Source organism: Pipra filicauda, unplaced genomic scaffold (genome assembly GCF_003945595.2).
Source record: "Pipra filicauda isolate LSUMZ 115617 unplaced genomic scaffold, ASM394559v2 scaffold291_size933811_pilon, whole genome shotgun sequence".
Taxonomy (NCBI): Eukaryota; Metazoa; Chordata; class Aves; order Passeriformes; family Pipridae; genus Pipra; species Pipra filicauda.
Genome location: NW_024104411.1, coordinates 315,770 through 343,349, shown reverse-complemented (window position 1 = coordinate 343,349; position 27,580 = coordinate 315,770). Strand labels below are relative to the sequence as shown.

The following is a 27,580-nucleotide window of genomic DNA, read 5'->3' as shown; positions in this document are numbered from 1 at the left end:
TTTTTATGTTTCAAGGTAGATTTATTTAAGCTGAAAACCAGCATTAGAGAGGACTCCAGCTCTGCAGGACTGGCATTTTTTGGTTCTTGGCTTTGTAAACTTGCTTAGATAAAAACGCAGGAATAGGAGGAATGAAAGACTCGGTTTGTTGCACTCAAATGAAAATCCTCAACTTTTAAAGGTCTTTGAGAGCTCAGCTGTACAGAAGAACAGTGACTTCTGTGACGGTTTTTGAACCTAATTTTTAGGCCAGTACTGCTGCTTAAAATGCAGAATGTCTCCATCGCACTGATATTGTGACAACTCAATACTTTACACCACAGACATCGAACATAACTCCTTACATGCTATACAAAAAAAAAAAAAAACAGGGAAAATAAAAACCAAAAGAAAGGAAAACAAATAAGACCGTAGCTAAACTGCTTTAAATACTGCATGCTACAGCACTTCACGTATCATCGAGATACGACACTGAAAGGTGACAAAAGGCTGAAGGGATTACAAAATATTTTCGGCAGGTTGGAAAGCTGCCTTCTTACTGTGGCAGAATTATTCCCCCTCCCCATTCTCTACTTCTAATGTTCATGATTCTAGTGTTGAGTTGGCCATGTATTTATTTTTTTTTTTTTATCCATTCTAATGACAGTGTTTCCTTAACTTAATTAAATCCATCAGTGTGGTAGCTGGGGTGAGAGTCAGCTGTGAGCTGGGTTGTCTCTGTGGCTGATGCTGGCTGTATCACAATAGGTGCGTCTGAGGCCTCTGAAAAGGGAAGACAAAAGGCTTAGGACACCAAGGAACAAACACAGCACTTGGTAAGCACAAGTCACATCTCCCTGCAACGCTCTGATAACACAGTTTCACGTTGCTCTGAGAGTGTGATGTTAATTCCCTGATTTTCAGTGCACACACAGCGTTCGACTCAAGTCTACACGTGGAATATTTATCATATTTCCTTCTCCCTGTAAGGGCAGCTGACCCTCACCCACCTTCAGCAGTGCCCATTAAAAATGTCATCAGAGCTTACACAAGGCTCTACAATTTTTTTTAACTATTGGTTTAATTCTACAGAAAGAGCTTTATAGCTTCATGAACAGTATCAGACAGAGCTACTGGGGCAGCAGTGCCAGCTCCTTTACACCTGACGCAGTTCAAGCTGCCTTGACACCCCCAACCTTCGAGGTACAAGAGCCCCTTTCTGCAATCACACATCTGGCCCATATGTTACCCCCAGAGATGTGGAAGGAAGATGAATGATGGTCACTGACTGCTCTGAAGTTGATCCCATCAAGTTCAGTGAAGACCCTCTGGGAGTTTTCAGCAACTCTATATCCGGTGTCAGCGTCACCCACATAGTGCCACAAACACTCCCTGCTCATCACCCACACCCCAAGACCTGTGCTGATCCCTCCACCAGCTCACTGATGGGACTGGCAGGGACTGATGCTTATCTCAGACATCCAGCAGCAGTTTTCACCTACCCCTTTCATCTGACTGCAACTGTGCCTCCAAGTCCTCTGGAGAGACATAGTATTCCTGCTCTTCGCCTTCGGGAGGTTTCGGTTTACACTTCCCACAGCAACAATTACAGCAGCAGCACAGACAGCAGCAGCAGTAGCAGGCTGTGATGAGCCCACAGAACACAAACAAGGCCTGCAAGGGATAGAAAACACAGAGACAGTCATAACCTGTGCCTACTGCACCGTGACCATGGAGTCTGTGAGACTTGGATATGGAACCAGAGAGCAAAAACACAGCAGTGCAGAGACAGAACTCACCAGCTATAGCTTTATTACCTCATCAACAAGAAAGATTTAAAACTATGTGCAAAACTATGGCTCTCCCCATTTTACATGGAGGTGAATACTGACAACCTGGTTTGCTTGAAGAATTCCTACAATTTAGATTAAGTGGACTATTTATTCTGCTGCATCTGGAAGAACATACAGGTCTAAGACTGTATCTGTATTAAAACCCAGAGGCACAACAGTTCAGAACAGACTGTAGCTTGCATTAATATCCCTGACACAGACTGACCTGTGCTGGCTGATGCACAGGTCATGATGTACCTTCAGCAGGGACTTGGACCAGCCCAAGGCTGTGGATGTGGCTGGGAGCTCAGGGCACTGAGGTTTGATGCTCCCAGTATGAGCAAGGCAGCTCCAAGAGAGCCGGGTCTGCCGGGTGCTTATCACAGTGACAACGGGGCTAAATTAAAGTCTCCCTGTAGGTCACTGTACAATTGTTTGAAAAAAATGATTTTACAGATAACAAACCAGCACAGTGATATAACTATTCCCTTACTTAGGGGAATCAAGAGAGGGAGTCAATGCTGGCAAAGGGTAGAAAAATGCACCCATGCAATGAAATGTAAGCAGACTTCTCCTGTGTGAGCTCAAGTTCACAGTCAGGACTCATTTTGCAAAACTATTTTGCAGATGTTACCAGAGAATACCCTCCCAGATCCAGCTTCAATTAGTAACATAAGTCTTTGTATTAGGCCTGCATCACCAAAAGATCATAGAAAAACACTGGTGACCTCTGACTTGCTGGTGACCAGAGATCACAACGCAGGAAGAGGGTTAATTACCAGGTGTCAGAAACGCAGCAAATTTCCAAAAACCAAAACCAGTTATCAAATGTTGCTCTTACAGAGCTTTCAATGCCAACCCAGAATAACTTCCCTGCCCTTTTATTTACCTTTGCCCACCAGCTGGACAGCACGAAGTATGTGTTCACATTCTCTTCACCAAACTGCTCTGCTACATAGAGCCCCAGAGACCCATACTTATCGTAAATGTTCCTCTTTGTGGCATCGGTCAATATTGCGTGGGCATTATTGATCTCTTTAAATTTTTCCGCCGCCTCTGGGTTATCAGGGTTTTTATCAGGATGATATTTCAATGCCAGTTTCCTGCAGAAAAGAAAAAAAAAAAAAAAAGAGAGATCGTTATAGATTAAAAACTGGGATTTGGGTTCCTGTTTTTTTTTTTTAGTTAGTTTTTTTTTTTAATTCCGTAGCCTGCCACGCAAGGGAGACTTTCATGTTTCCTTCATCTGTGATTCAACTTCCCTGATGATTCTTCCTTAGATGATAACAAAAGGCTACAGCAGTGTCTAGCTTAGCTCACAGGATTGACTTCAGACTGTTGGATTTGACCCTCAGAAATCCAACAGAAAAAAAAAAGACACTGAAGAAAAGTAGTTGTGCTTTTTTTTTTACCCTCAGCTCCAGCAATTTCCACCACTAAGTTTTGCTCCTGCTACAGCAAAAAAACACACCACAAATCTAAGGTATAGCACCAAAGAGTAAATAGAAGCTGCTTGAACAGTGTCTGAACTGCTGCTTCTGCAGTGTCTGAACACAAAAATAGAACAGACGATCACTTGTGGTTAATTCACCAATTCCTGTGCAGGAACAAAGTACTTTTCAGTTCAAGGTTTGCTAGAATAGAAAACGCTTCAGAGTTTCAAGATATCAGGAAATCACAACGTACACCTCCCCTAATCAGGCCAGATCTCTTACAACTAACAAAAAAATCAGATTAAGCATTGATAAATGTGCTAGTTCTCACATGGCCCAGACTATTTACAGAAACCAGCAGAAATTACTGGGCAAGCACCTCCTTAGAAACAGAAAATATGTGCTCCCCGGTACAAAAATGACACGGAACTCTGGGCTGCCTCTTCTCCACCACAAAAGGTTCTTGTACAGAAAATGACCACAAAGTCACACCTTTGAGAAACACAAGAGGAGCCTGCAGAGGATTCCACACCAGCTTTGCAGTGGGGCAATGTTTAGACAGAACATAAAATAAAGATGTGTGCAAGCCCTTGGATGTGCCTGCAAGTATCTCACAGCATGTGAAAAACTGAATGGCCCCTGGAACACTCCCACTGCACACGATGCTGCTCAGGGGAATAACGTCCATGGCTGCCACTTGTGCCCCAGCCTCAGGGAGGGCTGAAATAATCACAGTTTTTATAATTACAGGGAACTTCTATAAACCTGGAAAGGGTTTAATCAGGCTGCAATAGATAAATAATTTTCATTTCCCATTTCCTACACATACACAAACCCCAGAGCCCCCAGGCCGGCAAAGGATGTTCAGACTGAACATTGTAAAGGAGCAGCAGAGGAAACGAGACGAGATGAAGGTTCAGGTAAGTATGAAGCAGCTACAGTTCACCCCAGGACCTCGTGGGGCTGTTCCTCCAAAGGAAAAACTTGCAGTCTTTCCCCCAAGAAGGTAAGATTATTTTCCAGTTGCTTGATTCAAACTTCCACTTGAAATTTTTAGGAACATACAGCTAATTTTTGAGAATCTGGGGACCCAGCTTATTCTTAGACTTCACTATGTCATTGCCATTGGTATTACAAATGTAACTTTGAAAGGGAAGACGTTTTGGTAAAAGTTGAAGACTAAAAGAAAACAATTTTGCTAAAGAATATCCTCATGGAAAGGTGATGCTGACCCCTAGTGTCATTCCATCCACATTGCCACTTGTCACAGAGCAGCAACTGCATTTAAGTAGATTTTTTGGGAATGTGGAATGCGAGGATGTTACAGAACTCTTTTTTTTTTGTTGTTTTTATTTGGTCAGGGAATATGGAAAGGGAGGATGTTGCAGAACACTTTTTCTGTTATTAGCTGATCAATATGAAGCCATTTCATGTGTCCAACTCTTTACGAAAAGAAATAAAGAAAAAAATCCTCTTTTAAACTAGTAACTCCACAAAGAAGAGGGAATTTTGAAAGGAATTTTAGGAAAAAGTAAGTGTTGCTACTCGGTTTACATCCTTATTTGCATCTTTAATCTATACCTCACTCAAGTGGAAATGATGGACAAAAAGGCAGTTCTGCCCATCTGTGCTCCCTCTAAACCAGACACAAGGCTGCCTAACAGGAAGAGTTTAACTCTGACCACACTGTCTTAAAATTCTATTCAACTTTAAACAAAGACCTTTCAGAATGACACTGCATATTTGAGAATTTAGCTCGGAAATTTAGATGGAAATTGAGAATTTAGATGGAAAAATTTAAAAGCCTAAGCACATTTTCACGCCAAGTTTTGCAAGAAGCAACCAAGTTTTCACCTGTTTTTCTAACATATTTTTCTTGCAAAAGGTCTAAATATACCAGCTCAGGCCCCTGTGTAAATAGACCATCTGTTGAATACTGAAATAAAGCCATCTGTGCTACTGGGACAGGTGTAAAACTCAAACTTTTACCTGTAAGACTTTTTGATATCATCTGAAGTGGCATTTTTGTCCAGCCCCAGCACGTGGTATAGGGATTCCCCAGAGGTAGAGAGCGAGCGTTGCCTCTGGTCTGCCATCTTGAGCTAACCTGAGGAGAGAACCGGCCCCTGCCAAAACAGTAAGATTAAAAAATGCTTAAACAAAGAATAAAACAGATCTCATGAATCAAAACATCCTTAAAACCAGGGTTTGCATGTGAAAATTCAGCTTTTATAAGGTTTAAATGTGCTCTGAATGGCTCTTCATACATGTGGAAGGTAAAAAGTTACAAAACTCAGTGAATTACCAGTGAAAACAACTACTACATTTTCAGCACAACACCAGGCATCCCGAATCAACACTGTGTATATTCAACTCTTCTTTCCAAAAAGCCCAAATCAACAGCTGAGGTACAGTTATAGCTATGTACTGCATAACACATCCCTAAAGATACTTCTTAATATTCAGATTAAGAAAGAAGATTATTTGTGGTAATATCTATAAAAACAATGAATTACATTTTAACAAAAAAACCCAAACCTCCCCACACCTCCCAAACTCCAATCCCCCATCTTATCACTGACACCAGGTCAAACAGAATCCTTAGGACAAGTCCAGTGTGCCCAGGCCTGTGCATCCCACGAGGAAAGATGGAGATCTCCCCTCTTGTAATTTAAAGTTCAGGATCCAATATTTAACATGCATTCTAGTTAAACTCATGCTACTTGAACATGGATTAACCTCCTGCTCTACATCCAAACACAGCAGACCCCAGAGGTGTCCCCTGTGCCATGGCAGGGACAGACCTGGTTATGTCCCCTCCCATCCTGAGGAGATCAGCTTTGCTGTTCTTTAGCTGCAGAACTGCAGCCAGGATGAGCATCCAAGAAAAGACTATTGGCTATTTTTGGATTATGTCATTACAATTAGCCTACACCAGATTATGTAGCCTTTGAAAAAGATATTTAAAGCACCAGACTTTTCTAAATTAACCCTATGTCTTATATAACAAACTTAATAACTCCAGCTTTCCCAAGGCTGGCTGAAAGCAACGCTCTCAGGCATCCCCCCCTGTGCTGCCTGGGTGGAGCTGTGACCTCACACCTCACAGAACCACAGCTCTGCTTCTACCAACACATGGGAATTGTCTCACCCACACAAGGGTGACCAGGTGACAAGGATGTGGACAGACATGTTACCACTGTCTTGTTCGGCTCAGACCCTGCTGCTCATTCTCTCCCACATTTGGCCTCTCTAACTCCACATTCATTTAACACTCTGCTCCACGTCCAATTGTTTTAACTGGAATACACCACCTAAACCAAACTCTCATCTAATCTCCTTCAAGAAGTCTTTGGCAATTCTACCAAGTTTAATACAAACCAGCCTAATAGGAAGATATAAATTATTACTATTGATAATAAAAGGTCTAAACTCTAATGCTCTGGCTAAGAATTCAAACTGCACCCCAAACCTGGAAGGTGAATGTGTGGATAAGGAGAGAATTTTCTTTTCAAGGACACTGTTCAGTACCAAAAGCTCTCCGTATGGGAGGAAAATTACTGAGTGCTGCAAGACACAATACAAACAACTCACTTATTCAGGCATAATCTGATTCAGTGAAAGGAAAAACATATTTCAGGAACGAAACCCCACACCTGGGCACACAGCAGGCACAACCCTCCAGGCCAGCCTTTCCCACTGGGAGCCTCCCAGCCCCCTCCATCCTGGAGCTGAGGTCAAAGACCGATGATCCTGACATCTCTCTGGTAATCTATCTAATCACACCAGCCTGCTCCCACTGCTGTCCTGGCTCCCTGCACAGCTCCTGCTGCTCCATGACCATCACTTCACACCCTCCTGGGCACCTCCCCGCAGCTCCACCACACCAGTCCCCCACCAGCAGCTCCCAGCCAAGGAGTGTCTGTCACTACTGCTCTTGGACGGGGACCCCTGAAGGAAGGGAAAAAAGCATCCTGATTGGAATCTTACATGTTAGTTAGCTCTCCCAAAGAAGATATTGCTTCAAATGGGAGCTTCCAGGGCATTACAGCATTTGCGCTGTTTAAAGTCTGCAGCTCTGTTTAAGCACAACAAGCTTCCTGTAACATCAATCCAACATGCCCTTGGTGACAGAAGCTGCAGATCACAGCCATACACCCTGTTCCGATTAACAAAATCTCCACTGCTAAATTAGGGCAAATTTGTTTAATAAAAATGAATTCAGTTTGACCCAGGTGGTATCTATCAGTCTGCAGGCACAGGAATACAATTCCACACTGCTGCATCCTTAATTGCTTCCATCTGAACAGTCCAGGGGATCCACAGCTCGGTGTAACGGGGTGTTAGCACTTATTTCTCCAAACTGGTGTGAAATGCACACCTCGAGCTTGGCAGAAGAGTGGAGGACAAGGTGGTGATGGGAATTCATCTGGGAAGCTTGTTATTTAAGGGAACAGAAGAGTATTATTACTAGGAATGCAACCTTTGGCTTTTTTAAATACGAAACAGACAACAAAGGTGCAAGTTATTTAAGTTCCGAGTGCTTCATAACCTGGGGTATCATCTCTCCTGCTGTTTTCACACGTGGCTCTAATTCACAATCCTGAAAGCTGCCCTGTGCTTTTAAAAACAGTTGTGTTCAGCAGCAAGAAGCCATCTGCTCCCTGCTCTGTATTCTAACCAAGCTGGATGCCCTGAAGAGGCTTCTCTGGGAAGGCTCTGGAGAAAGGTAATCTCCTGGATTAACCAGCAGAGTGTTTAACTATCTGTGTACCAAAATATCCTGCCTTAGTCAGCTTTACCACAACAGGCAGCTGCTTCCACAGCAGGACCAGGTAAATATAACTGGTACTACCTCACTGAGAAGACTCAGGTTAAACCTGAGAGGTTTTTATGGAAGCCAGCCTTAACATTCTAAATACATCTATGTCAGTTCAATCTTACAAAGACTAATTTTCTTTTCAGCTTCCCAAAAGGATCCCATCAAGGTTCATGAAACCAGTAATACTTTAGTTTCTGCCAAGACTGCTGACTCTTCTGGAAGTTGTATTTAACTCATTAAAATGGCAAAGTGTTACTACAGCCAAGAAAAAAAAATGAACAGTTCTCTACCAGTTTAGGGAATTAAATACTCACAGAGCATCCCAAAGAATGCCTGCACTGAAAAGGGTGACAACAGATCCAGTGGCCAGAAGAAGAGAGGGAGGACTAAAACTCCACCTGACCTGCTACAAGATGCTGCAAAGAATTTCATTGGAAGGAGGCAGCAAGGGGGATATCGATTTTTCCAAGAAAACATGTGGAGCTGTGCAACAGGGCTGTGGGTGGAGGTACCAGCACTGGTCACTCAAGGGAGAATTTGCTTGAAACAACACCGAACAGCCACTGTTAAATCTCTGCTGGGAAGAACTACCCTGAAATAAAGGGATGGAGGGCTAATTCCATGAACAACATCCACAATATTTCAGTGCCATTAGCCTCTGGAAGCAGACTAACAGCAGTACTTCTCATTTCACTCCAAGGCTGAAGCATTGAGCAACAAACCTCTGGAAACTGTGAAGTACCACATTGCCTGAAATACCACTTTTCCCACCTCCACCCGTGTAAGTCACACAGGCACAGCAGCTCCCTTGAATTTCCTCGCTGGAGGAATGACTGCTTCAGGAAGGAGTTGTGGCTGCTCAGCTCCACTGATCAAAATCAGAAGGGGCAGAGGAAACCAAACAATTGTGAACTTTAAAAATACTACTAGAGCAGGACATTGGTACATACTCTTCACCAGAATTCTAATTTTTTTAATGTCTGTATATTCATCAGTCTAAATTCCTAAAAAACCAAATAAAATCACACCATGAATGTCTGTGCCAATGCACAGACCTGTACACATGTGCTGTTCACAGCATTGCAGTGAACTATCCTCAGTGTGGGGAATCTGGCTGTCAACAGCTGTTCCAGAAAGTGAAATCCCACTGTAAAGGAGAAAATCCACCTCCTCCTGACAAGGTAAGTGATACTCACCCACAGGACACAGGATAAGGGGAGGTCATTAACGTTAATGGATATTCTCCTTTGCAAAGGAGTTTGGTTGAACCCAGAACAAAACAGCCTCCCAGTCTTCCAAAACATCACCAGTAACATAGAGAATAAAGAAATCCCCAAAAGGGACATATAAGAAGCAGGAGAAATGACACAGACTCAAAGCCCTGCTGGGAGTGCTGGGCAGGAGGAGGTGGCTTTTCAGCCCTGCACGTGTCTGTAACACAAACTACCAGTAATGCTGTCAAACCCTCTGCAATTACAGCTTTAAGAGCATATCAGCAGATGATTAAAGAGTCCAGCTTGGAAACGATGTTTTGCCAGCTCTTACAAAAATTATGTCTAGTTGATGCTTTATTTTAGAACTTTAGGAAGCACTGGAGTATTTTAGGAAAGATTTGTATTCCACAAAGCCTTGCTGCTAACTGACTATGTGGTAAAATATAATGTCAGTTAAAGTTGTGATTCCAGCTTTTCGAAGATTTGCAGTGCAGAAAATTAACTACAGGCATTAATCTTTAACTGAATTATTCTATCTCAACCAGTATTCATTAGTAAAATTCTAAATAAAAACACTGAGCCAGAAAACACTTCAGTAAATATTGATTTATCACAAAAAAGGAAAAAGCACCACTGGCCTCCACATCCTGTCCATCTGTCTCAGAGTCATTTAGAGTCGTTCTCACAATCTGGTATTTTTCAAGGGTGAAAAAAAACATTTGTAAAGGGGAGAGGAGAGAAGCATATACAAGATTGTGTTACCACTAAAAATATGAGGTGTTTTAGGTTTGGCTTCCTGAGGTACTAAGAGATTTCTATAGGAAACTGTGAACTTTGTTTCCTCAGCAATATTTTGCATTTAAATGAGAAGCTACAAGAAATAAAGAAATCCAGAACTTACCTGGTGTCTAGTTCGAGTATTCTAAGTGGTAACAGCCTTCACACACTTCTAAAACTGAATCTCCTAAAGACAAAACAAAAGCAAAGTAAATTGTTCACCAACTCTTAGGCTGAGGGTTCATTGAAAAATTATCATCACATTACTGGACAGTAAAAACACACAAGTGTTTCATCAATATTTATAAACAGTAAGTCCCCACAATGTAAATACTTGTCTTTAGAACTGACTAACTGCCAGTGACAAATATTTAAAAGCATAGATTAGAGGGCTCTATGCTTTTATCTGTAGCTTCAGTCTCTTTTCCCCAATTTTTCACCACTTGAAAGAAACACACTTATCCAGGTGCACAGAAAATCTAATAAACATTATCGGTTTAAGACCTTGGGCTTTTTCAACTTAGGCCTTTGTGAAATACCTGTGCTGGGAACAACAGAGGCATGTTTTTCAAGTCTTGACAACGTGTCATGTTAGAGAGGGACTGCTAAAGCAGCTTAGCTCACACAGCAGACCCCAAGCTCTGGCACTGGAGCAGCCCGTACAGAGCCTGCTCTGAGGAGCAGCACCAGCTCCTTCTGCCAGGACAAATTTCCATCAAGAAAACAGAGGTTTCATTCCATTCACATTCCCCCATCCTGAAGCAGATCACTCAAGGCAGAAACAAGTCTCATTTCAATGTACAAGGAGGGAGAGAACCTGAGATGACCCAACAACACATGCTCAGTCTTTCAGCGGTCAAGGCAAAGTCAGACAGATCACTTCAGATCAGTGATCACATGGAAATAAGAGAGTACGTGGAGAAGAGGAGCCTAGGAAATGCTATATGATGCTGTGGAAAAAAATTAAGGAAAAATCACTGCAATAGATTAAAATATCTTTCCTATTAAGCAGGTACAGGACACATCTAACCCTCACCATCAATCCCAAAGTCAATTGTGCATTGGATGGCTGAACAATAAACCTCATGAGTGGAACTTCAGAGCAGCTTTTTCCTGGCAAGTCATCACTTCATCATCATCTAAACCCTTTCAACAGCTTCCAAACAACAAGTTCTGAATGCACTCGAGAAATAAACTCCCCATTGAATTAATAATTAGGCCTTTCACACACTGGAAGGTTTTAGTGTGGTGAACAGAGATGTTGGGAATACACCCAGTGAGCTGCTGGCATTGCTGCCCACAGCAGTTGTTTGGTGCCATCTGTAAGAAGCTGCTTGATCCAGCAGCACATCACTAAGTGGGTATGAATGAACCAACCAACAACTCAATAATCAGCTTACTGTTAATGGATCTGTTTAGTTCCTTTATAGGTACTGGCAAAGGATCTTTCCTGAAAAACGAAAGGCAGAGAGTTAAAATTCCCCACTCAGAGTGTGTGCAGTACTGGAGGGTGGACTACCTCTCCAAGGAAAAACAACCTGTTTTGTGAAGCTATAAAAGCTCCCATGTTTCCTGCCCGCTGCTTCCTTCACTGCAAAACAATCCACAAAAGGAATATTTTTTAAGCATCTACAGAAAGCTGCAGATGGTTAATGGGGTTGGCAACCAGAATTACGGCTTCATACTTAGATGAAGAACATCTTTAATTGTACCACTGATTCTGTTTCAAACAGCAACCTTAGATGTTTGACAGCCAAACTGAGAACCAGCTAAATTATGTTCAATTTATGGATGTACACAGATAGAAATATAGGAGTGGAACAGAAGAAAAAAATCAAAGTTCAAATGTACTTAGGAGACAAATATACTTTGACAAAATGAGCTATCCTACTAAAGTCAGAATTTGGCATGTAATAGCATAAATAACATACAATGATCTGTGAACAGAAGGTTCAAACACAAGATTCTGGCCCAGGCCTCATCAAAACTCCATCAGCAGAAAAGATCGTTTTTTACAGCACATATACATATATAATAACCATCCACATACAGAACTCAAGATATATATAGCAAAGTATTATCTTAATCTGGATGCAAGCAGCCATACTTCTTCAGTCTTTCAGCTATGCCAATACATTTCTCTAAAAGCAGGCAGCCTGATTTACAGCTGAAAATAATCAAACAAGACAAAAATAAACTCCAAAGGAAACTATTTCTTACAAAATCGAAGTACACGAGAAACCCATGCCAGCTACTCCACATCCTGCCTTCCCCAGCGCATCCTCCCTGCCAGCTCTGAGCCAGCCCAGCACTTCATCCCCAGGGTTCACTCCCTTGCTTTCTGTTGCAACTGGCAATTCCAATTTAGTGACTCAGGAATGTTTTGATCTCCCCATCCAATCTCATTATTCAGGAGGCCAGATCCACTGACCCAGAGCTCTACATAATACCCTGCTCCTAATTACTTGTAAATATCCCCCCTCCTTATTACATGATATTCACAACCCAAATAAAAGCAGAGAAAATGAAAGGGCAGATGAGGGAAAAGAAAGGGAAGCATTCAAAATCAACATCAAGTGCATGGCACCCAGTTCAACAACACACACACACAGGAAAAAAGTCTGGGAAAGGGAACACACAATTGTTCAAGCAGAAAACGCAGATGTAAGCACAAAAATGAGAAGAAAAAGATTAAAGAATGATGAAGATAAGATAACAAACACAAGCAAAGCTACACAAATGCAAATTAAATTCAGCCACACATTAAAACTGTGGTAAGTTTTGAAACACCAACGAAGAAATTCGCTTAGGAAGGCTGCGTGTTCTTGCAACCATTTTGCTCAGACCAAAACCAGCTCTTCCACCCTTATTTCTCCTGCAAATTTGAATCCAATTTATCTAATACTGTATTTTCCCTGCACACTGGAACCATAAATAGTGCTCAGCACCTTTCCCTCCCATAACCAAGAGACAGATTCTCCCTTTTCCTTCCAGAAATCAGACATGTTCTCAGACCTATTTGACCAAAAGTGTGTTTCTTGTCTCCCCAAACCTGACAGATGCTGGAGAACCATTTTTATTGAATAATTCCAGTGACAGAACTGTCCTCATCCTGCTCCATATGTTGTTAACAGACAGAGAGAAGCACCTTCAGGATACTTTCCCTCATAATCCATCTCTGCCATGTACAGGAGCTGTATCACAGTTAGCAAATATTTAAACAAATGCTGCTGCAATTAAGGCAAATAAAATAAATCAATATACAAAACAGGAACTCCCAAGTGTTTATTTTCACATCCTTACCTGCTCACATCACTTGCAAAATGAATCAGCATTGGAAAAACAACAGGACAAAGCTGAAGGCAAAGCAACCTGGCTAACAAAAGTGCTTGCAGAAAATCACTACTGCTTCAAAGCACCTTTCTTCTCCCTGTAGCTGTCTTGAAATAGTGATTTTTAACTTATTAATTGAATCACTAACATTTACTATTTTGTTAAAGCATCCAAGAGTGTGTTTTGGTGTTGCTTATATTTTTATATCACAGCACAAAAGCCTTTCAGCTACATTTTGCTGTTCAGTTTGTGGCCTTTTCACTAAAGGTCACGTGAGAAATTTCATATCCATAAAAACATTGTTTTAACATATAAGCCCTGATGGAAAGCTAACTGAGTATCCAGGGAATTAAATTAAGTGCATAGATCTTTCTCTCAGAAATAAAAAAGAATTTCACTATGTCCAAATCCATCTGCCTTGGGAAGAGAGGACAGGTTTCCAAAAGTGAAAGTAAAAACTTTATTAAATTCTCGTAAGCATGAGGGGTTTTTAAAAAATAGAAAGACAGAGCTTTTGAATAAATGAAATCTGGAACAATATCATTTTTCTGATAAATTCAAGCCTAAATTGACGTAACCTCCACCACTGATAAGTGTGAGAGAGGTTACACTGAAATTTGTGACAAACTTAACTACAGTGACACAGTGTTGTTTCTCTAATGAGCTTAGCAGATTAAAATGTGGCCATTTAAGTCTGATTGACCAGCCTGTTACAAAGACTTGTGACCTTGTACCCTATACCAGAGTAAGATTCAAGCCTGCTAAAGGAAGTTTTCCATATTAGGGGTGAAAAATGTGAAGTATTAGATTTGCATTTTCTATCCTCTCTCGTCAACTAAAATAATTACTCTAAAAACCTGGGGGGTTTAGTGGATTCCCTACTTAGGATTTCATTGCTCCTATTTAATCCTTCAGCAATTTAAATTATTGTTTATGGCATTACAGTAAGTGCAACTGCACTGTCACAAACTGCACATGGCTATAAAAAACTTGTGTCTGCTTACTCAGTTATTTAAAAATTTAGAAAAAATCAGCAGTTCTGTTTCCTTGGCTCATTATTACTCTTAATTTTTCCTCTCTATAAATTGTGTTTGAATCGCTGTAACTACTCACAGCAAGTTCACTAGAATAAATCAGCAAACCCACAACATTCCCTGCTGTGGGTAAAGTAATGCTGATGCCAATTCTTCTGGAGAAGAAATATTTTAAACTTCTTCAAAAGCACCAGGGCAGACATAAAGCTCCATTTGTGCCAGGTGTGTTTTATAAACTGGATCAATTTTAAAAAAATCATATTGATAATGGTTACACCGATACAGTCTAACCTTTAAAATATAGAAAAGGTCTTGGAACAAGCATTTGGGTTTGCTCACATAAAACCAGGATTTATGCTATTATGTCACACCTGTAGCTAAGACAACTAAAGGCTTTTAGACAGAAATAAAAGAAAAAAATGTCTATTGTCTCTTGTGACAAAAGGTTGAGAAAACTGGATCAATTGTCAAAATGAGAACCTCTTGGCAGCCTGTCACAAATAGAGAATTTGAGAGACAACGCCGGTCCAAGCTGCCCCTTTTTACAGCACAGGCAGCTCTTGCCTGGCAGAAAAGAAGGAATAAAGGTGAGGTTACAGAGTACAACTAAAAAAAGCCAGATAAGCAGTCTGAGAGGCAAAAGGAACAGGCAGGAACACATCTTTCAAATTACAAGTTGGTTGGCAAAGGGCAAGATGATTTATCCGAAATTAACTCAGAAGGGCAGGGGAAGGTGGTTCCCTCTGTGCTCATCAACAGCAGCAGGAGATGGAGGGGGAAGAAATTCAGTCCTGTTTTTCTTTTCCTATCAGTTGTGAGGCAAATGAAAAGGTAAATGAGGGTTTTCCCCTCCTCAAAATTTAAATAATGTAACGCTATGGATTTACAAACTGCAAAACAGACTAAAACTATTTTATACCTATTTGGTGTTGAAATTGCTGTGTTGTCAAATAAACACTCTTGGCAGTTTCAATCATGAACAGGTTTTGGCAAAGACTTTGAAATGAAGAGTTTATTTTAATGGGTAAAAAAAGCAAAAGGGAAGAGCAGGTTGTACCAACAGCAGAAGTCAATGCACAGACACCCACTCCGATCTAAAATGATCCACTCTGGTGTTTCCCTTTTGAGAAACTTCACCTGTTTTCGAGTTATTAATCTCTGTCATTCAGTTGTTAAAGGGTTGTCTCTTGCCCCACCAAGCACACAAATCTTTTGCTTAAAAAGTTATGAATAAAAAGGCAAAATAAGCAGAACTTATAATGAATTTGTATTTTCCAGAAACAACCACCCACCCAGCTCAGGAACAGAGAAGTTAAAACCTACCAGGAACCCCATGTCACTGCCTCTGTAACGTCAGAGCTTTTCCATTTCACAGGGTAATTAAGTTTTAGTAATCTAAAATATATATTTTACTCTAAAAATTAAGCTTATCTATTTATTAATACAGGCAGAAAGTAGACTTTTCCCCCGATTCACTATTACCTCATGTATCCAATCAGGTCCTCCCAGCCTAAGATGATGGATAATTATTCAATCAACACTTGTATCTTCTCAGTTAAATTCCGAAGGCTTTAGTTCCAGAGATTATTTCTTTTGCGAAGTTAAAAAATTAAGTGTAACTAAAGATCCTCTCTTCTCCTAATGGCTCAACTGTATTTCCCCAGTTTTTGTGGAGGGTGGGGAGGAGACTTCACTATTTCATTATTTCACTTCCTCACAGAAACTGACAGAAAAAAAGAACATTTTCGTTTCCTTCTGTCAAAAAAAAAAAAACCACCAGAAAACATGGGCTTCTAACATACCTCCTTTATTACATCATAAAGTGCTGCAGGAGAGCTGTACTGGTGACCAACCACTGTGCCAGTGGTCATGCCTAGTAAGGACATCCCTGCACCAATAACTAGGAGCTTTAATCACAACCTGCTCTATCCAAGAGGTTCCCACTGGCACAGTCCCTCCTGAAGGTCCAAAGCACTGATTGTCACCATCCCCTGTTGGTCAAACGCCACAAACACAGCAGGACACCACTCCTGCAGCTGAGAAAAATACACCAGGACACGTAATCAGTGCTGGAAAAGATATTTTAGGCTTGAGAAAAACAGCCAAAGACCCCAAATAAAAACAAACCCAACAAAAGGCCACCAGGAGTAAGTGGTGCCCTGACTACAAAGGGGGCACAGACAAAACCACTGCGAGGGGGGAGCACAAACTCAAACACACCAAGTCCCCCCTGAGACCATCTCCAGGCTCCAGGTGAACACCTGCCCAGAACTCAGCTGACACAGAAAGCAGGAATTGCTTTTTCCATGGCCTGAATCAAGGACAACACTCCCCCAGCAATCACTAGGACCTCACCACGTACCCCACAATCCTGCAAATCACAAATATCCCTGCACATGGAGCAGCAGAGCAGGCCTAAAAACTGCAAGTGAAATGGCAAGTCATCATTTAGTTTAGATTTACTAAACTAATTGATGCAAACAAATATATATGTATTTTGGACATGGAAGACACTTTTCATACCACAGATTCCTTCTCCCTGGATGGTGTCAGGTGTTACAGGAAATGGTTTAAAAGCCACAAGGAGATGAGTTTCAAACCTGCCCCACTCAAAGCCCTGGCCCCTGGGCATTCAGAAGCATGAAAGGAGTTAAGACTTCAGAATTCCACCATAAAATCTCAACTGACCAGCTCAGCTTTTACTTGTTTTGGCAGGAAAATACAACTGAGTTCCTTTTGAAGGCTGGGTAATGCTGGCAGTGATGCCTTCACTGCAAATATTTCTGTTCCTTCACAGGTGAATTAAACCAGAGCCCATGTCCAGGGGGCACCTTGGGATAGAGAACACATTTATTCCCTAGTGATCCCGAAGTTTTGAGGAAAGCCACTATGAATGCACTGCTAATGTCACAGTACTCTTACAATGTCCCCAGAATGCATTACCCAGTACACATCCCATATGTTGGACTCAGCTCTTCTGGCTACAAATACCCAAACAAATCCCAGGGCTGGATTAAAAGCGGTTTTAATTTAAACTGGCATTTTCTTACAGGAGACAAACTCTTTGGTATTTTCCAAGTATACAGCGTGGTTTCACCAACAAAAAGATTTATTTCATACTACTCCTCCACAAACCATAACGACGTTTATTTACCCTGTTCTCTCACTCTGCATACATTTAATCTGCAGACTGCCTGATGAAGTATGTCCTCAGTTCCTCCATTCAGTCTGGCAACAGTATTTCATGGCTGCTTAAAAAAGAAAAAAAAAAAAAGGCAGTCTATAATTTAGAAATAATAAGGCAACTAAGAATGTATTTGTCCTACTGATTTCCCCACTAACTCACTAGTGATTTAACAAGAAAAGACACGGCTTGAATTTCAGACCATGGACTTAGTTTGCAAACCTGACGCTTCAGGAAAAACCATGTTCTAGACTTTAATTGTAACTGAGTTTTCTAACATAATTGGGTGAGAAATAGAAGACATATCGTTTTTATACCCTTAGTTTTCAGACAGGAATCACATTTCAGACAGCTTAGAACAAAAAGGCCACTATTACGCTGGGGCATAATTTAATCACTGCCATTCCCAAGGCCCTTCAGTTCCAGCACAAAGTATAGAATTATCACATTTAGGTCTTTTCCCAGCTAAATAAGTGAGAATAATGTCACAAACCCCATAGTTTTTGTGACTGTGACACTTTTATTCCTCCCTGTGATCTTCACCAACACCAGAGTGTGACTGCCTCTTCTCTCTGCCTGATGTGATGCCATCAGTCCAATGTTAAACCAGTGTCATTCCTAAACATATTCCCCAAAGCACGAGGATGTCCCCCTGGAAACCCTTAACAGGAACAAAATTAGTTGTAAAATAACACCTTTCCTCACTCAGGGTTTTTTAAAATAGTATTTTATACATCCACACATTTAAACAGCCTCAAAATAGCAAGGAAGAGTGAAAGTCATAATAGATAATTTTTAACATGCAGGAGGGAGTCCCTGGGCTTTATAAGGGAGATGTCAGACAGAATAAGTCATGGGAAGAAATGTGGTTTTAAGAAACCGGGGTAAGGAGTTGTGCATTACAAAACAACTAAAGAAAATGCTGGGTTTTCATCATCCAGGATGTTTCATCCAAAATACATTCCAGTCCAGGCCCAAGAGTAAAGTCATGTTGGCTGCTGTCCCCGTTATCCAAACCACTCAGTGAAACAGTGAGGTAGGCCTGGGAAATTATACTATGCACCTTCCAAATACCTTCTGATTAACTCTGATTGCCTGGTTTTCCTAAGGTAATTGTGAATAGCAAATGCTGTGCCAAAGCAAAATTTAAAAGGGCAAGAAGAATGAAATCAGCGAGTGTGGAAATCAGGAACTTTTTAGGAAAAGAAAGAGTGAGACACCTATTAAGGAAGGCAAATATTTTCACTAATTACTGTCCAGACAAAAATATTTCCATTGAATAGGTATTTATTTCCCTCTGTGACGAAAATGGTCTGCTCCAAGCCAGAATATTATTTCCCAGCATTACTTTTAGGGCCTTCAGAAGAAGGACTGACTGACCAGTGTCTGACTGACTGACTTGTCAAACCAACCCCCAAAAAAAGATAAAACAAGTTTTCTGAAGAAAAGACAAGTTTCAGACCCTATTTTTGTTTCACCACTCAGACCAGGACAGCTCCAAGACACACATAAGAATCGTACACGTGTGGAAAACAGGGACCCTGTGTGACAGAGCTCATCAGTTATCAGATGGAAAATATTCCTAAAATTCTCAAAGAACAGCAACTCAGAACCTGGAATTAATCCATTCACTGCTCTAAGCAGTAACTGAATCCAGCTTTTAAACAGTTTAGAACGGGAATGTCTCTGGCTATAGCTTCCAAGAAACAGGTCACCTCAGATTTCAGTGGAGGGACAGTTCTGTGGTCCCTTCCCTCCTCCTCAAGAAGCAGCAGGTGAGGAGATTTTGGGGAGGTGCTGGGAAGAATGTAGCATCCAGGACCTCCAACCAGGATCCCAAGTCACTCCACACCTCTTCCAGAGCTCACAGTACCCACCAAGGTCCCCTGTCCAAAACACCATGTACATTGAGTCATGTGAGGTGTATTGGATGGGTCCAGTTTTTCAGATCAAAGCTGTCATCAGTCCCTGGTGGACCTGAACTAGAGCAGATCTTAAAAAAAAAAACAAACCAGCAGTGCTTCAATTCCCTGTGCAGATACCAGATGACTTCACAGGGATCCCATATGCCCTGTGTGAAAGCACATGAACACTCATTAATTTTATTCCCCTTCTACCCACTTTTATCACAACGTCACATGTCTCCCTAAGACTCTGAACAGGATCTTGCACGTCCCATTTTGTCCGCTCATCCCCCTTCTTGTATGTCAAAATACCAGAAGCAGGAGCACCAGCTTCCATGCTGACCTCAGAACTACAGAGAAGTAAAGAAAAACTAAGATATTCCTTAACATATTTTTAACGACAATCCCTCAGGAAATGCCGGAAGCAACCTGAAATTATAAATATTCCACCTGATGCGGCTCAGCCTTGGTAGAACAAATTACCTGCATTTGGCATATTCGAGATTATTGCAGATATTGTCACTTGTAACTGCCCACAACAACATCTGGAGTTTGGCTTCCAAGTCCCTCCTCTCTACGAGCAGCTTGAAACCTAATTATGTTTTTCCAGTAAGTGTCCTTAAATCCTTATGCCATGAGAAGCAGATTCTTAAGGGAAATTCTCCAACAATGGACCCAGGCAAAGGCCAACATAAATTAAACTGCTACAATATTACCATCAGAGCAACAGAAAATCCTGCTAAGATATAAAACATGTAATGACAGATGGAAGAGAAAAAGAATGTTTTCCTCTGAAGTACAGAAAAAAACTGAAGACATAGAAGGGGAAATGCAAAAAGAAAACCTCTGAGTTTCTGCTTTTTGGAACTGTGATAGGTCAGTGCAATGACATCAGTAAACTTCGGGCTTCTCCCACCTCCAGTGTAAAACATTAGCAATCCAGAGGTTCTGTATATTCACCTTTTTCTGCAGGTTGTTCCTTAGAAGTTGCAAAGGTTCCAGAATCCCTGACACCAAACACAACTTCAGTAAGACTCAGATGAAGCCAAAGAAGGACCGTGAAGCTCCTTGGGACCAAAGCAGAAGCAGGATGGTGTAAGTGCTCCTAGAGCATTTAACTGTGTAGAGCACTTTAACTGCATAAAAGCAGTTAAAACCAGTTCCTGGCAGATATATAAAAATATATTCTCAGAGGGAAGAGGAAGCCCAGAAGGCAGGAGGGGGAAGCATGGGGTGCTGGTGGATCTCTGGTTTGTGCTCTCCTATCACTGATCTTAGATACTGCCTGTCGTTGCAAACAGATCCACAGAACTATTCACTTGCACCACTCATTGGTCAGAAGCCACAAAAATACCAGTTAATGAACACAGACTTATGTCACAAAACTCAAAAAAAAAAAAAAAAAAGGTTCATTAGTGGTGCTTTAGTAAGAAGTAACCAAATGCCACTGGGTTTTTTCTTTGCACAACCATTCACCCAACAAAGTTTAGATCACAGTACTGAAGTATATTAAAAATAATAATAAAAAAAAAGTCTCAATCTTTCATTGAGAAACTCTATTCTCATTACAAAACCCTTGAGCACATTATGAAAGAGGAGATGGCAGCTGGTAATTTAAGTTAATTTTGGCCTAGAGGACCATTCTGTTTGCACCTCTGTGCACCACAAACCTTCAACTTCCTCCTTCCAACACTTGCACAAGAAGACGAGAAACTTGCACCCAGAAGAAAAATGTACTCAAATTTTACTGAGTTTGGCCCTACTGGCACTGAAAGCACTTCAGCATTACTGAAAGAGGCAGAAAAGGACTTTGAAAGGCACATTTCAGTGCAATGCAGATAAATGGTAAGTGCAGTTAGGAAGAATTGCCAAGATATAAGAAATTTGAACATATGCTAAAATAGTTTTATTCATGTTCTCCCAATAAAAAATGACGCATCACCAATGCATTAAAACCCTAAAATCAATGCCAATAATTATTATTAACTATTCTATGCACAAAAAATGGTAACCCTTTTTGATGGTTACTATCACTTCACAAAAACATTCATGCAATCTTTTGAGGCACTTTCATTTTGAACACAGTTCTTCCTATCAGTTTACATGGCCTCGACTAGGAAGCAAAATGCCTTTGAAGGTAAAACATGCACTTTCCAATAACTGTGCTTTGTTTTTATTGATTAAGAAAATATTTTCACTGAGCTTCTAAAGAAAATCCTAAGATATAGTACCATTCAAACTTCTTTCTTTCAAGACTAAAGGCAGCCACTGGTTAATTAACCAGCATCAACATGGAGTAGTTCATATAGTAACAAAACTACAAGAATAAATAACACATTAAAAGTGGTAGGAATTCACAGTTTTTAAAGGATTATAAGCATTGGCCACCTGCTGACAGCACACACTGGCCAGGTACACCCAGGTCACTCCTCAATTTCCTTTTTATCCTCCAATCTTTTCTTTTGCAAATGTCCATCAGTCATTAAATCATCCTGGATGTGTGGAAGAGCTTTGATAGCCAGGACAAGTAGCTAGAGAGTTAAATATGCAAAAAAATATTTACATGGACACTTCTAAACCAATATTGCTCACTTCAAATTACTTCAATTACTGGAGCACCTGGAGAACAACCTTTTCAGGCTAAAAGAAACAGCGCAAAGCTTCACTTGGGTCCTGGGGGTTACTGATGTTCCTCATCCCTCCCTCTGGATTCTGCCACGACCCATCTGTGCCATGGCCCAGGTGGCCACACCTGAGGCAGGGGATGGGCTCACTGCAGGACTCTGTGCCATCTGCTGCCAAGGTGGGGGTCACCTCACAGAAACCCAGCGACTGCCAAACCACATTCCTGCTCCTGGAAAATGTCTTTTCCTCAGGTCAGTGGAGAGTGACAGAAGAGCCACATCTTCCCAGGCAGAGGCAAAGCCAAACAAAGAGCACTTGCACAGCTCGAGAGCAAACAGTGAAGGAAATCAGTTACTTTATTAAAACTATCTTAAATTAATCCCCCTGTTTGTGGTTTGACAGGAGAGCGGTGAAGACACCACCAGATGCCAGTTTGCACACACTGGGGAGGGTACTGGACTGCTCAGTCCAGGTATGAGCTCTGCAGAAAATTTCTGCAAACCCTATCCCAAACATACCAAAAAATATTTTGATTTGGTTATCAACATTGACAAGACTTAAAAAAGATGAAAAACTGGCCAACTGATCAAAAGAGACAAATACAGCAAATACCAGAGGCCAGTTACAGCAGTTATTGTAAGTCAAGTCATTTAATGGACAGACAGGATTTGCTGAAGCCCCTTCCAGCCCTCAGTTGTGCCTACTTTCCCAGAAAGGATATTCTCACAACTGAGTTCATTAATTCAAAAAAAAAAAAAAAAAGAGCTCAAAGTTGCTCAGCAACTTTGTATTTAACCTAAAACATGATTTCTTAGGTAATCTGGTTAGGCTTCCATTAATATTCACTATCACGCTCCTTAAACACAGACAAAAATTCTTCTTGAAGCTCACCAAGAGAAGAAATGCAATACCTAATGGCATCACTGCTGACAACCACCAACCTAATGCACAGCCTGAGCGAGGCCAAGGCTCTCAGCATCGACATTCCTGAACCTGACAGGTTCCATGAACCTGACAATGCTGCCAGGTTTGGGTTGGAAGGGACCTTAAAGCTCATCTCATGTCCCTGGGCAGGGACACCTTCCACTAGACCAGGTTGCTTCAAGACACATCCAACCTGGCCTTGAACACTTCCAGGGATAAGGCGGCCACAGGTTCTCTGGGCAACCTCTGCCAGGGCCTCCCCACCCTCACAGGGAAGGATTTCTTCCCAATATCCCATCTACCCTGGCCTCTATCAGCGTGAAGTCATTTCCCCTCGTTCTGTCACTCCAGGCCCTTGTCCAAAGTCCCTCTCCAGCTCTCCTGGAGGCCCTTTAGGCACTGGAAGGGCTCTAAGGTCTCCTCAGAGCCTCCTCTTCTCCAAGCTGAGCATCCCCAGCTCTCCCAGCCTGTCTCCAGAGCAGAGGGGCTCCAGCCCTCAGAGCATCTCCATGGCCTCCTCTGGACTCACTCCAGCATGAATGTCCTTAAGTCATGCTTTGGGACCGCTCCATGTTTTCCAAAGTACGACAATCCAAACGCCCCTGCTGATTCCATGGATGCCTTCCCCCGGCATGGTGAGAATGATGTGAAAAGGTTGTCCGTGCTGTATTCCAGCCCCTGCTCTGATCATCCTCTGCAAAGCAAGCCTCTGGCAGGCTCCAACCATCTTGGGAAACTTCCCAGTGCAGCCAGGTCAGGGACGGTGCCACCCCAGCCACAAACCACATCAACCGCCTGCGATCCACTGAAAACCGGGACACGCCACGATGGAGCAGGAGGCGGATCACTGGACACTCAGGAAAGACTGAAAGAGTGGTTATACTTCCTGGGAATAATCAACATGGATTACAGTCTACACTGGGAGACGAAATACACTCCAAAACATTACTTTTTTCAGACACTCACTGATAAAAGATGGTTAAATATAGCACAGGGACACCCTGCAAAATGGGGGAATCTTCCACCAGTGCTTTGAACCTCCAGCCTGCAATTTATCAATACAACACATCCAAAATTTAGGAGGAAAATGACCATGTTGCAGCAACTCTCATTTAAATGCTGCAGACAATGCCCAAGCTGAAATAAAGGAGGGAAAGAAGTATTTATTTACGCTTATAGAAAGCTGTTTGGCTGAAAATCCCATCTCCCAACCCAGGGTTCTCCACAAAGCAGGTTCTGCACTGCCAGCATCACGACAAATTTCTCCAAAGCCCTTCGAGCATGGCAAGAAAACCACAGGAAGCTGCCCAATAAAAATAAACCTCTTTTCATCCTACACTCCATATATTAAAGTCAATTTCTCTTCCACTCCAGCTTCTGCTTCCCATCTTTCCTCCCTCCCAGAGCATAGCACACTTGATTTATTAGAGCTAATTCATTAAAGCAAATGAATTTGGCATCTATTTCCCAGGATCCCTTAGTCAGACGATTCCATAATTTTCTATCAAAAGCAAACAAAAACGCAAACACTGATCCTGAGCAGCCTGAAACCAACAGATGCCCGAGAACCCGAAAGCGCCTCTACAGAAATCGCAGTCAAAAGAATAAATTCCACTTCAAGGTGGCTGCTACAATTCGAGAATTTAAATAGGTCCAATCCTGACGCATTTCCAAAGGAAATCCTTGCGGCTCTGCATACTTTGGAGAGCTTAATTTACCCAGAGAAATGGGTGAACCACCTCGGCTCAGCCACTGGGTGAATGCGGCCTGCAAGTTTTTGCTTCAATAGCAGCAAACTAAGACAGTCTCCAAACACACACACACATCATTTCCCTTTCCTGACGATAAGCTGGCATGAGGCAAACACCAGCAGGGAGAATTAGATTATTTCACCCCGCTCTGAGACGATGTACCAAATATACAGCCTTTTTTTTTATTTTTTTTAAGCTTTATCGCAGCAAAGACAGCTCAACAGCAACATCTCGCCGTGCGTGAAAATTAATAACCCCATAAAAACGAAACCTAGAAAAGATAAAAACATTTGGCTTTCCCTCCTGTGTCAGACGGGGTGGCCTTCACCTCGCTCCCCAGGGAGCGCCGGCTCCATCGGTGCCTCCACTCCAGCAATAAACTCAAGGCTTTGATGTCACCCGTGTGTAACAGCCAGGTATTGATACAGCACAAAAGCAGGAGCGAGGCGCTATCAGGGAATTCTGCTGTCTCCGTTCTGTCCAGTTGCATTCCCCATCTCCAGAATTACCTGACCGGAATTCTTAATGTGAGAGCCAGGAGACACCGCACGAATAAACTGAATTATGCTGCCTTCGCAAGTTTCTCGTCATAAAGGCTGGATTTGCTTCCCCGCCGCTGGTACGTCATTCATTAGGCACCTCATCACCCGAGCGGCCACAAATTATTTCGCCAAAAATTAGGCAGAACAATGTAAGGAAGGGGAAAGGGAAAATCACCGCGGCTGTTGGAGCGAGCCAGGGTGAATCACAGCTCCCACACACACAGATGACTTTCATTAGGAATTCACCTTCCCAAGGCCTTTTGTTTGGGGTTTTTCCCCTCCTGCTCCGAGTCCGGGGGGGGGGAAGGTAGCAGGCCCTGCACCGCCACCGGGGAACGGGGTGGGGGGTTCCCGGGTCGGGGATGCTCGGCGGGCGATGCCCCCCGGGCAGGGAGATACCGGCGAGCAGGGAGACAGCGGCGGGCACATCCCACCCTCCCCCAGTCCTTCCCCCCCCTCCCCTCCTTCCTCCGCCACCACCAGCTCCATCTTGGCCTCCGCCCGCGGCCCGGCCCCGCCGCGCTCACCTGCGGCCCGCGGGCGGGCGGGGGCCGCGCAGCCCCGGGGGCGGGAGGGCGGGGGCGGCCCCGCGGGGGGCGGGGGCGGCTCCTCGAGGGCCTCGCGCGGGGCCCGGTCGCGGCGGCCGCGCGCGCTCCGCCCTCAGCGCCGGTGCCGCCGCCGCCGCCGCCAGACACCGACCGGGACCCGGCCACGGCAGGGGGCGGCGCCGGCGCACTGCGCATGCGCGCCCCCGGCACGCAGCGCCCCCGCCGGGCGCGGGCACGAGGCCGCGGCCCCGCGGGTTTGGGGAGGGCGGGAGGGGGTGAAAGCGGGGGGGAAGGGGGGGCTGAGGAGCGCGCGCGAGAGGGGGATCCCGATGGGAATGACGAGCGGGGGAAAGGTGGAAAAGCGGGATGAACGCGGCAAAAAAAGAGCTTCCCTGACCGGGAATCGAACCCGGGCCGCGGCGGTGAGAGCGCCGAATCCTAACCACTAGACCACCAGGGAGTGATAGGAGGATAAATTACTCGCTGCAGTTCAGACGCTGCCGCCGCGGCTGGATATGGACACTGATACCGAGAGTGCGGCAGAACCGGGAGCCACGGCGGCACAGGGACCGGGAGCCGGGATACAGGGACCGGGGGCTGCAGTGCTGGGACCGGGGGCAGGGGCTGCGCTACAAGGGTCGAGGGGCTGTGGCACGGGAACCGAGGGCTGCGGTGGGACTGGGGGCTACAGCGGCACAGGAATCGGGCTCTGTGACACAGGGACCGGGGGCTGCGGTGAAAGTGTCGGGGGGCTGTGACACAGGGACCGGGGGCTGTGACGCACCACAGGAGCCGGTGATGGCGGTACAGGGACGGGGAGCGGTGGCACGGGGATTTGTGGGGCTGGGAGCAGAGACACAGGGGCTCCGGTGGGGCCGGAGCCCGCAGCGGCACAGGGGACGTGCCCAGCACATCGCCCGTGTGCTGCAGGCCTGGGGGTTCACTGCCTTTGTGGTGCTGACCAGACTCTCAGGCCAGCTCCCACTCACCGACCCCTGGTTCTACATCTGGTTTGGGCATCACCTTCACCCCCTGCCCCACTCCAGAGGGTCCCATCCTGACACCCCACTGGCCCTTCCGGGCACCAGGAGCTCAGCGCAGAGCCAGTTCCCTTTAGTGAACAAAAGAGTGCTTACAATTAGAGCAAAACAGGTTTTTTTAAGCTCGTGAGTCTGTTTCTCCCAGTTGCTCAAGTTTCCTGGCGCTCCTGGCTGTTCCCCAGGGCTGTTTCCCACTGTTGGGTAAAAGCCTGACTTCCACCTGTCCAGAGCAGGTGACCTGAGTGCCAGTGCAGGGATACTCATTCCAGTTATCCCTCCCGTAGCTCCAGCATGGCCCTGCTGGCATTTGTGGCCTCTCGGTGCAGCCCTAATGGCCTTTCCCGTCTGCTGCCTCTGACTCACATGTTTAAGAAATGAACAACGATGGATCCCATTTGCCAACAGTCATCACCGTGAATCATGCACCCATACCCTCTCCTTGCTCCATCCAGCTCCATCCCTAGCCCAGCTCCAGCACCGATGCTCCAGAGGACTCTTGTGACCTCTCCTCTTCTGGAACACCAGCTACTTGAGGGGCTCCCCAGCACTGACCTTGCACGGAGTCTTTGCCCAAGAAGAGATGCTGAGCCCATCCCAGCACCAACAGGGATACAGCGACTGGGTCCAGGCTGGCAGCC

The 27,580-nt window shown here is 43.7% G+C and overlaps 1 protein-coding gene and 1 non-coding gene across 6 annotated transcripts; both read right to left on the bottom strand.

Annotated features, from left to right (window-relative positions):
• DNAJC5 (DnaJ heat shock protein family (Hsp40) member C5) lies at positions 1-26,478 on the bottom strand. 5 transcript variants are annotated; one of them, XM_039382946.1, is made up of 7 exons: positions 26,383-26,478; positions 17,579-17,672; positions 10,182-10,244; positions 5,234-5,370; positions 2,701-2,914; positions 1,482-1,653; positions 1-762 (listed from the first exon to the last, which is right to left on the bottom strand). In XM_039382946.1, the coding sequence occupies exons 4-7, from the start codon at positions 5,338-5,340 to the stop codon at positions 659-661; spliced, it is 597 nt and encodes a 198-aa protein (XP_039238880.1). In that variant the 5' UTR covers positions 5,341-5,370; positions 10,182-10,244; positions 17,579-17,672; positions 26,383-26,478; the 3' UTR covers positions 1-658. The 5 variants fall into 5 exon arrangements, with proteins under 5 accessions (XP_039238880.1, XP_039238881.1, XP_027566366.1 ...); XM_039382947.1 differs by having other exon boundaries at positions 17,601-17,672; XM_027710565.2 differs by lacking the exons at positions 17,579-17,672; positions 26,383-26,478 and adding an exon at positions 25,882-25,915.
• Positions 26,291-26,362, bottom strand: TRNAE-CUC. The gene has a single exon. It is a non-coding gene; the product is annotated as a tRNA-Glu (tRNA).
• Positions 26,479-27,580: the final 1,102 nt, after the last annotated feature.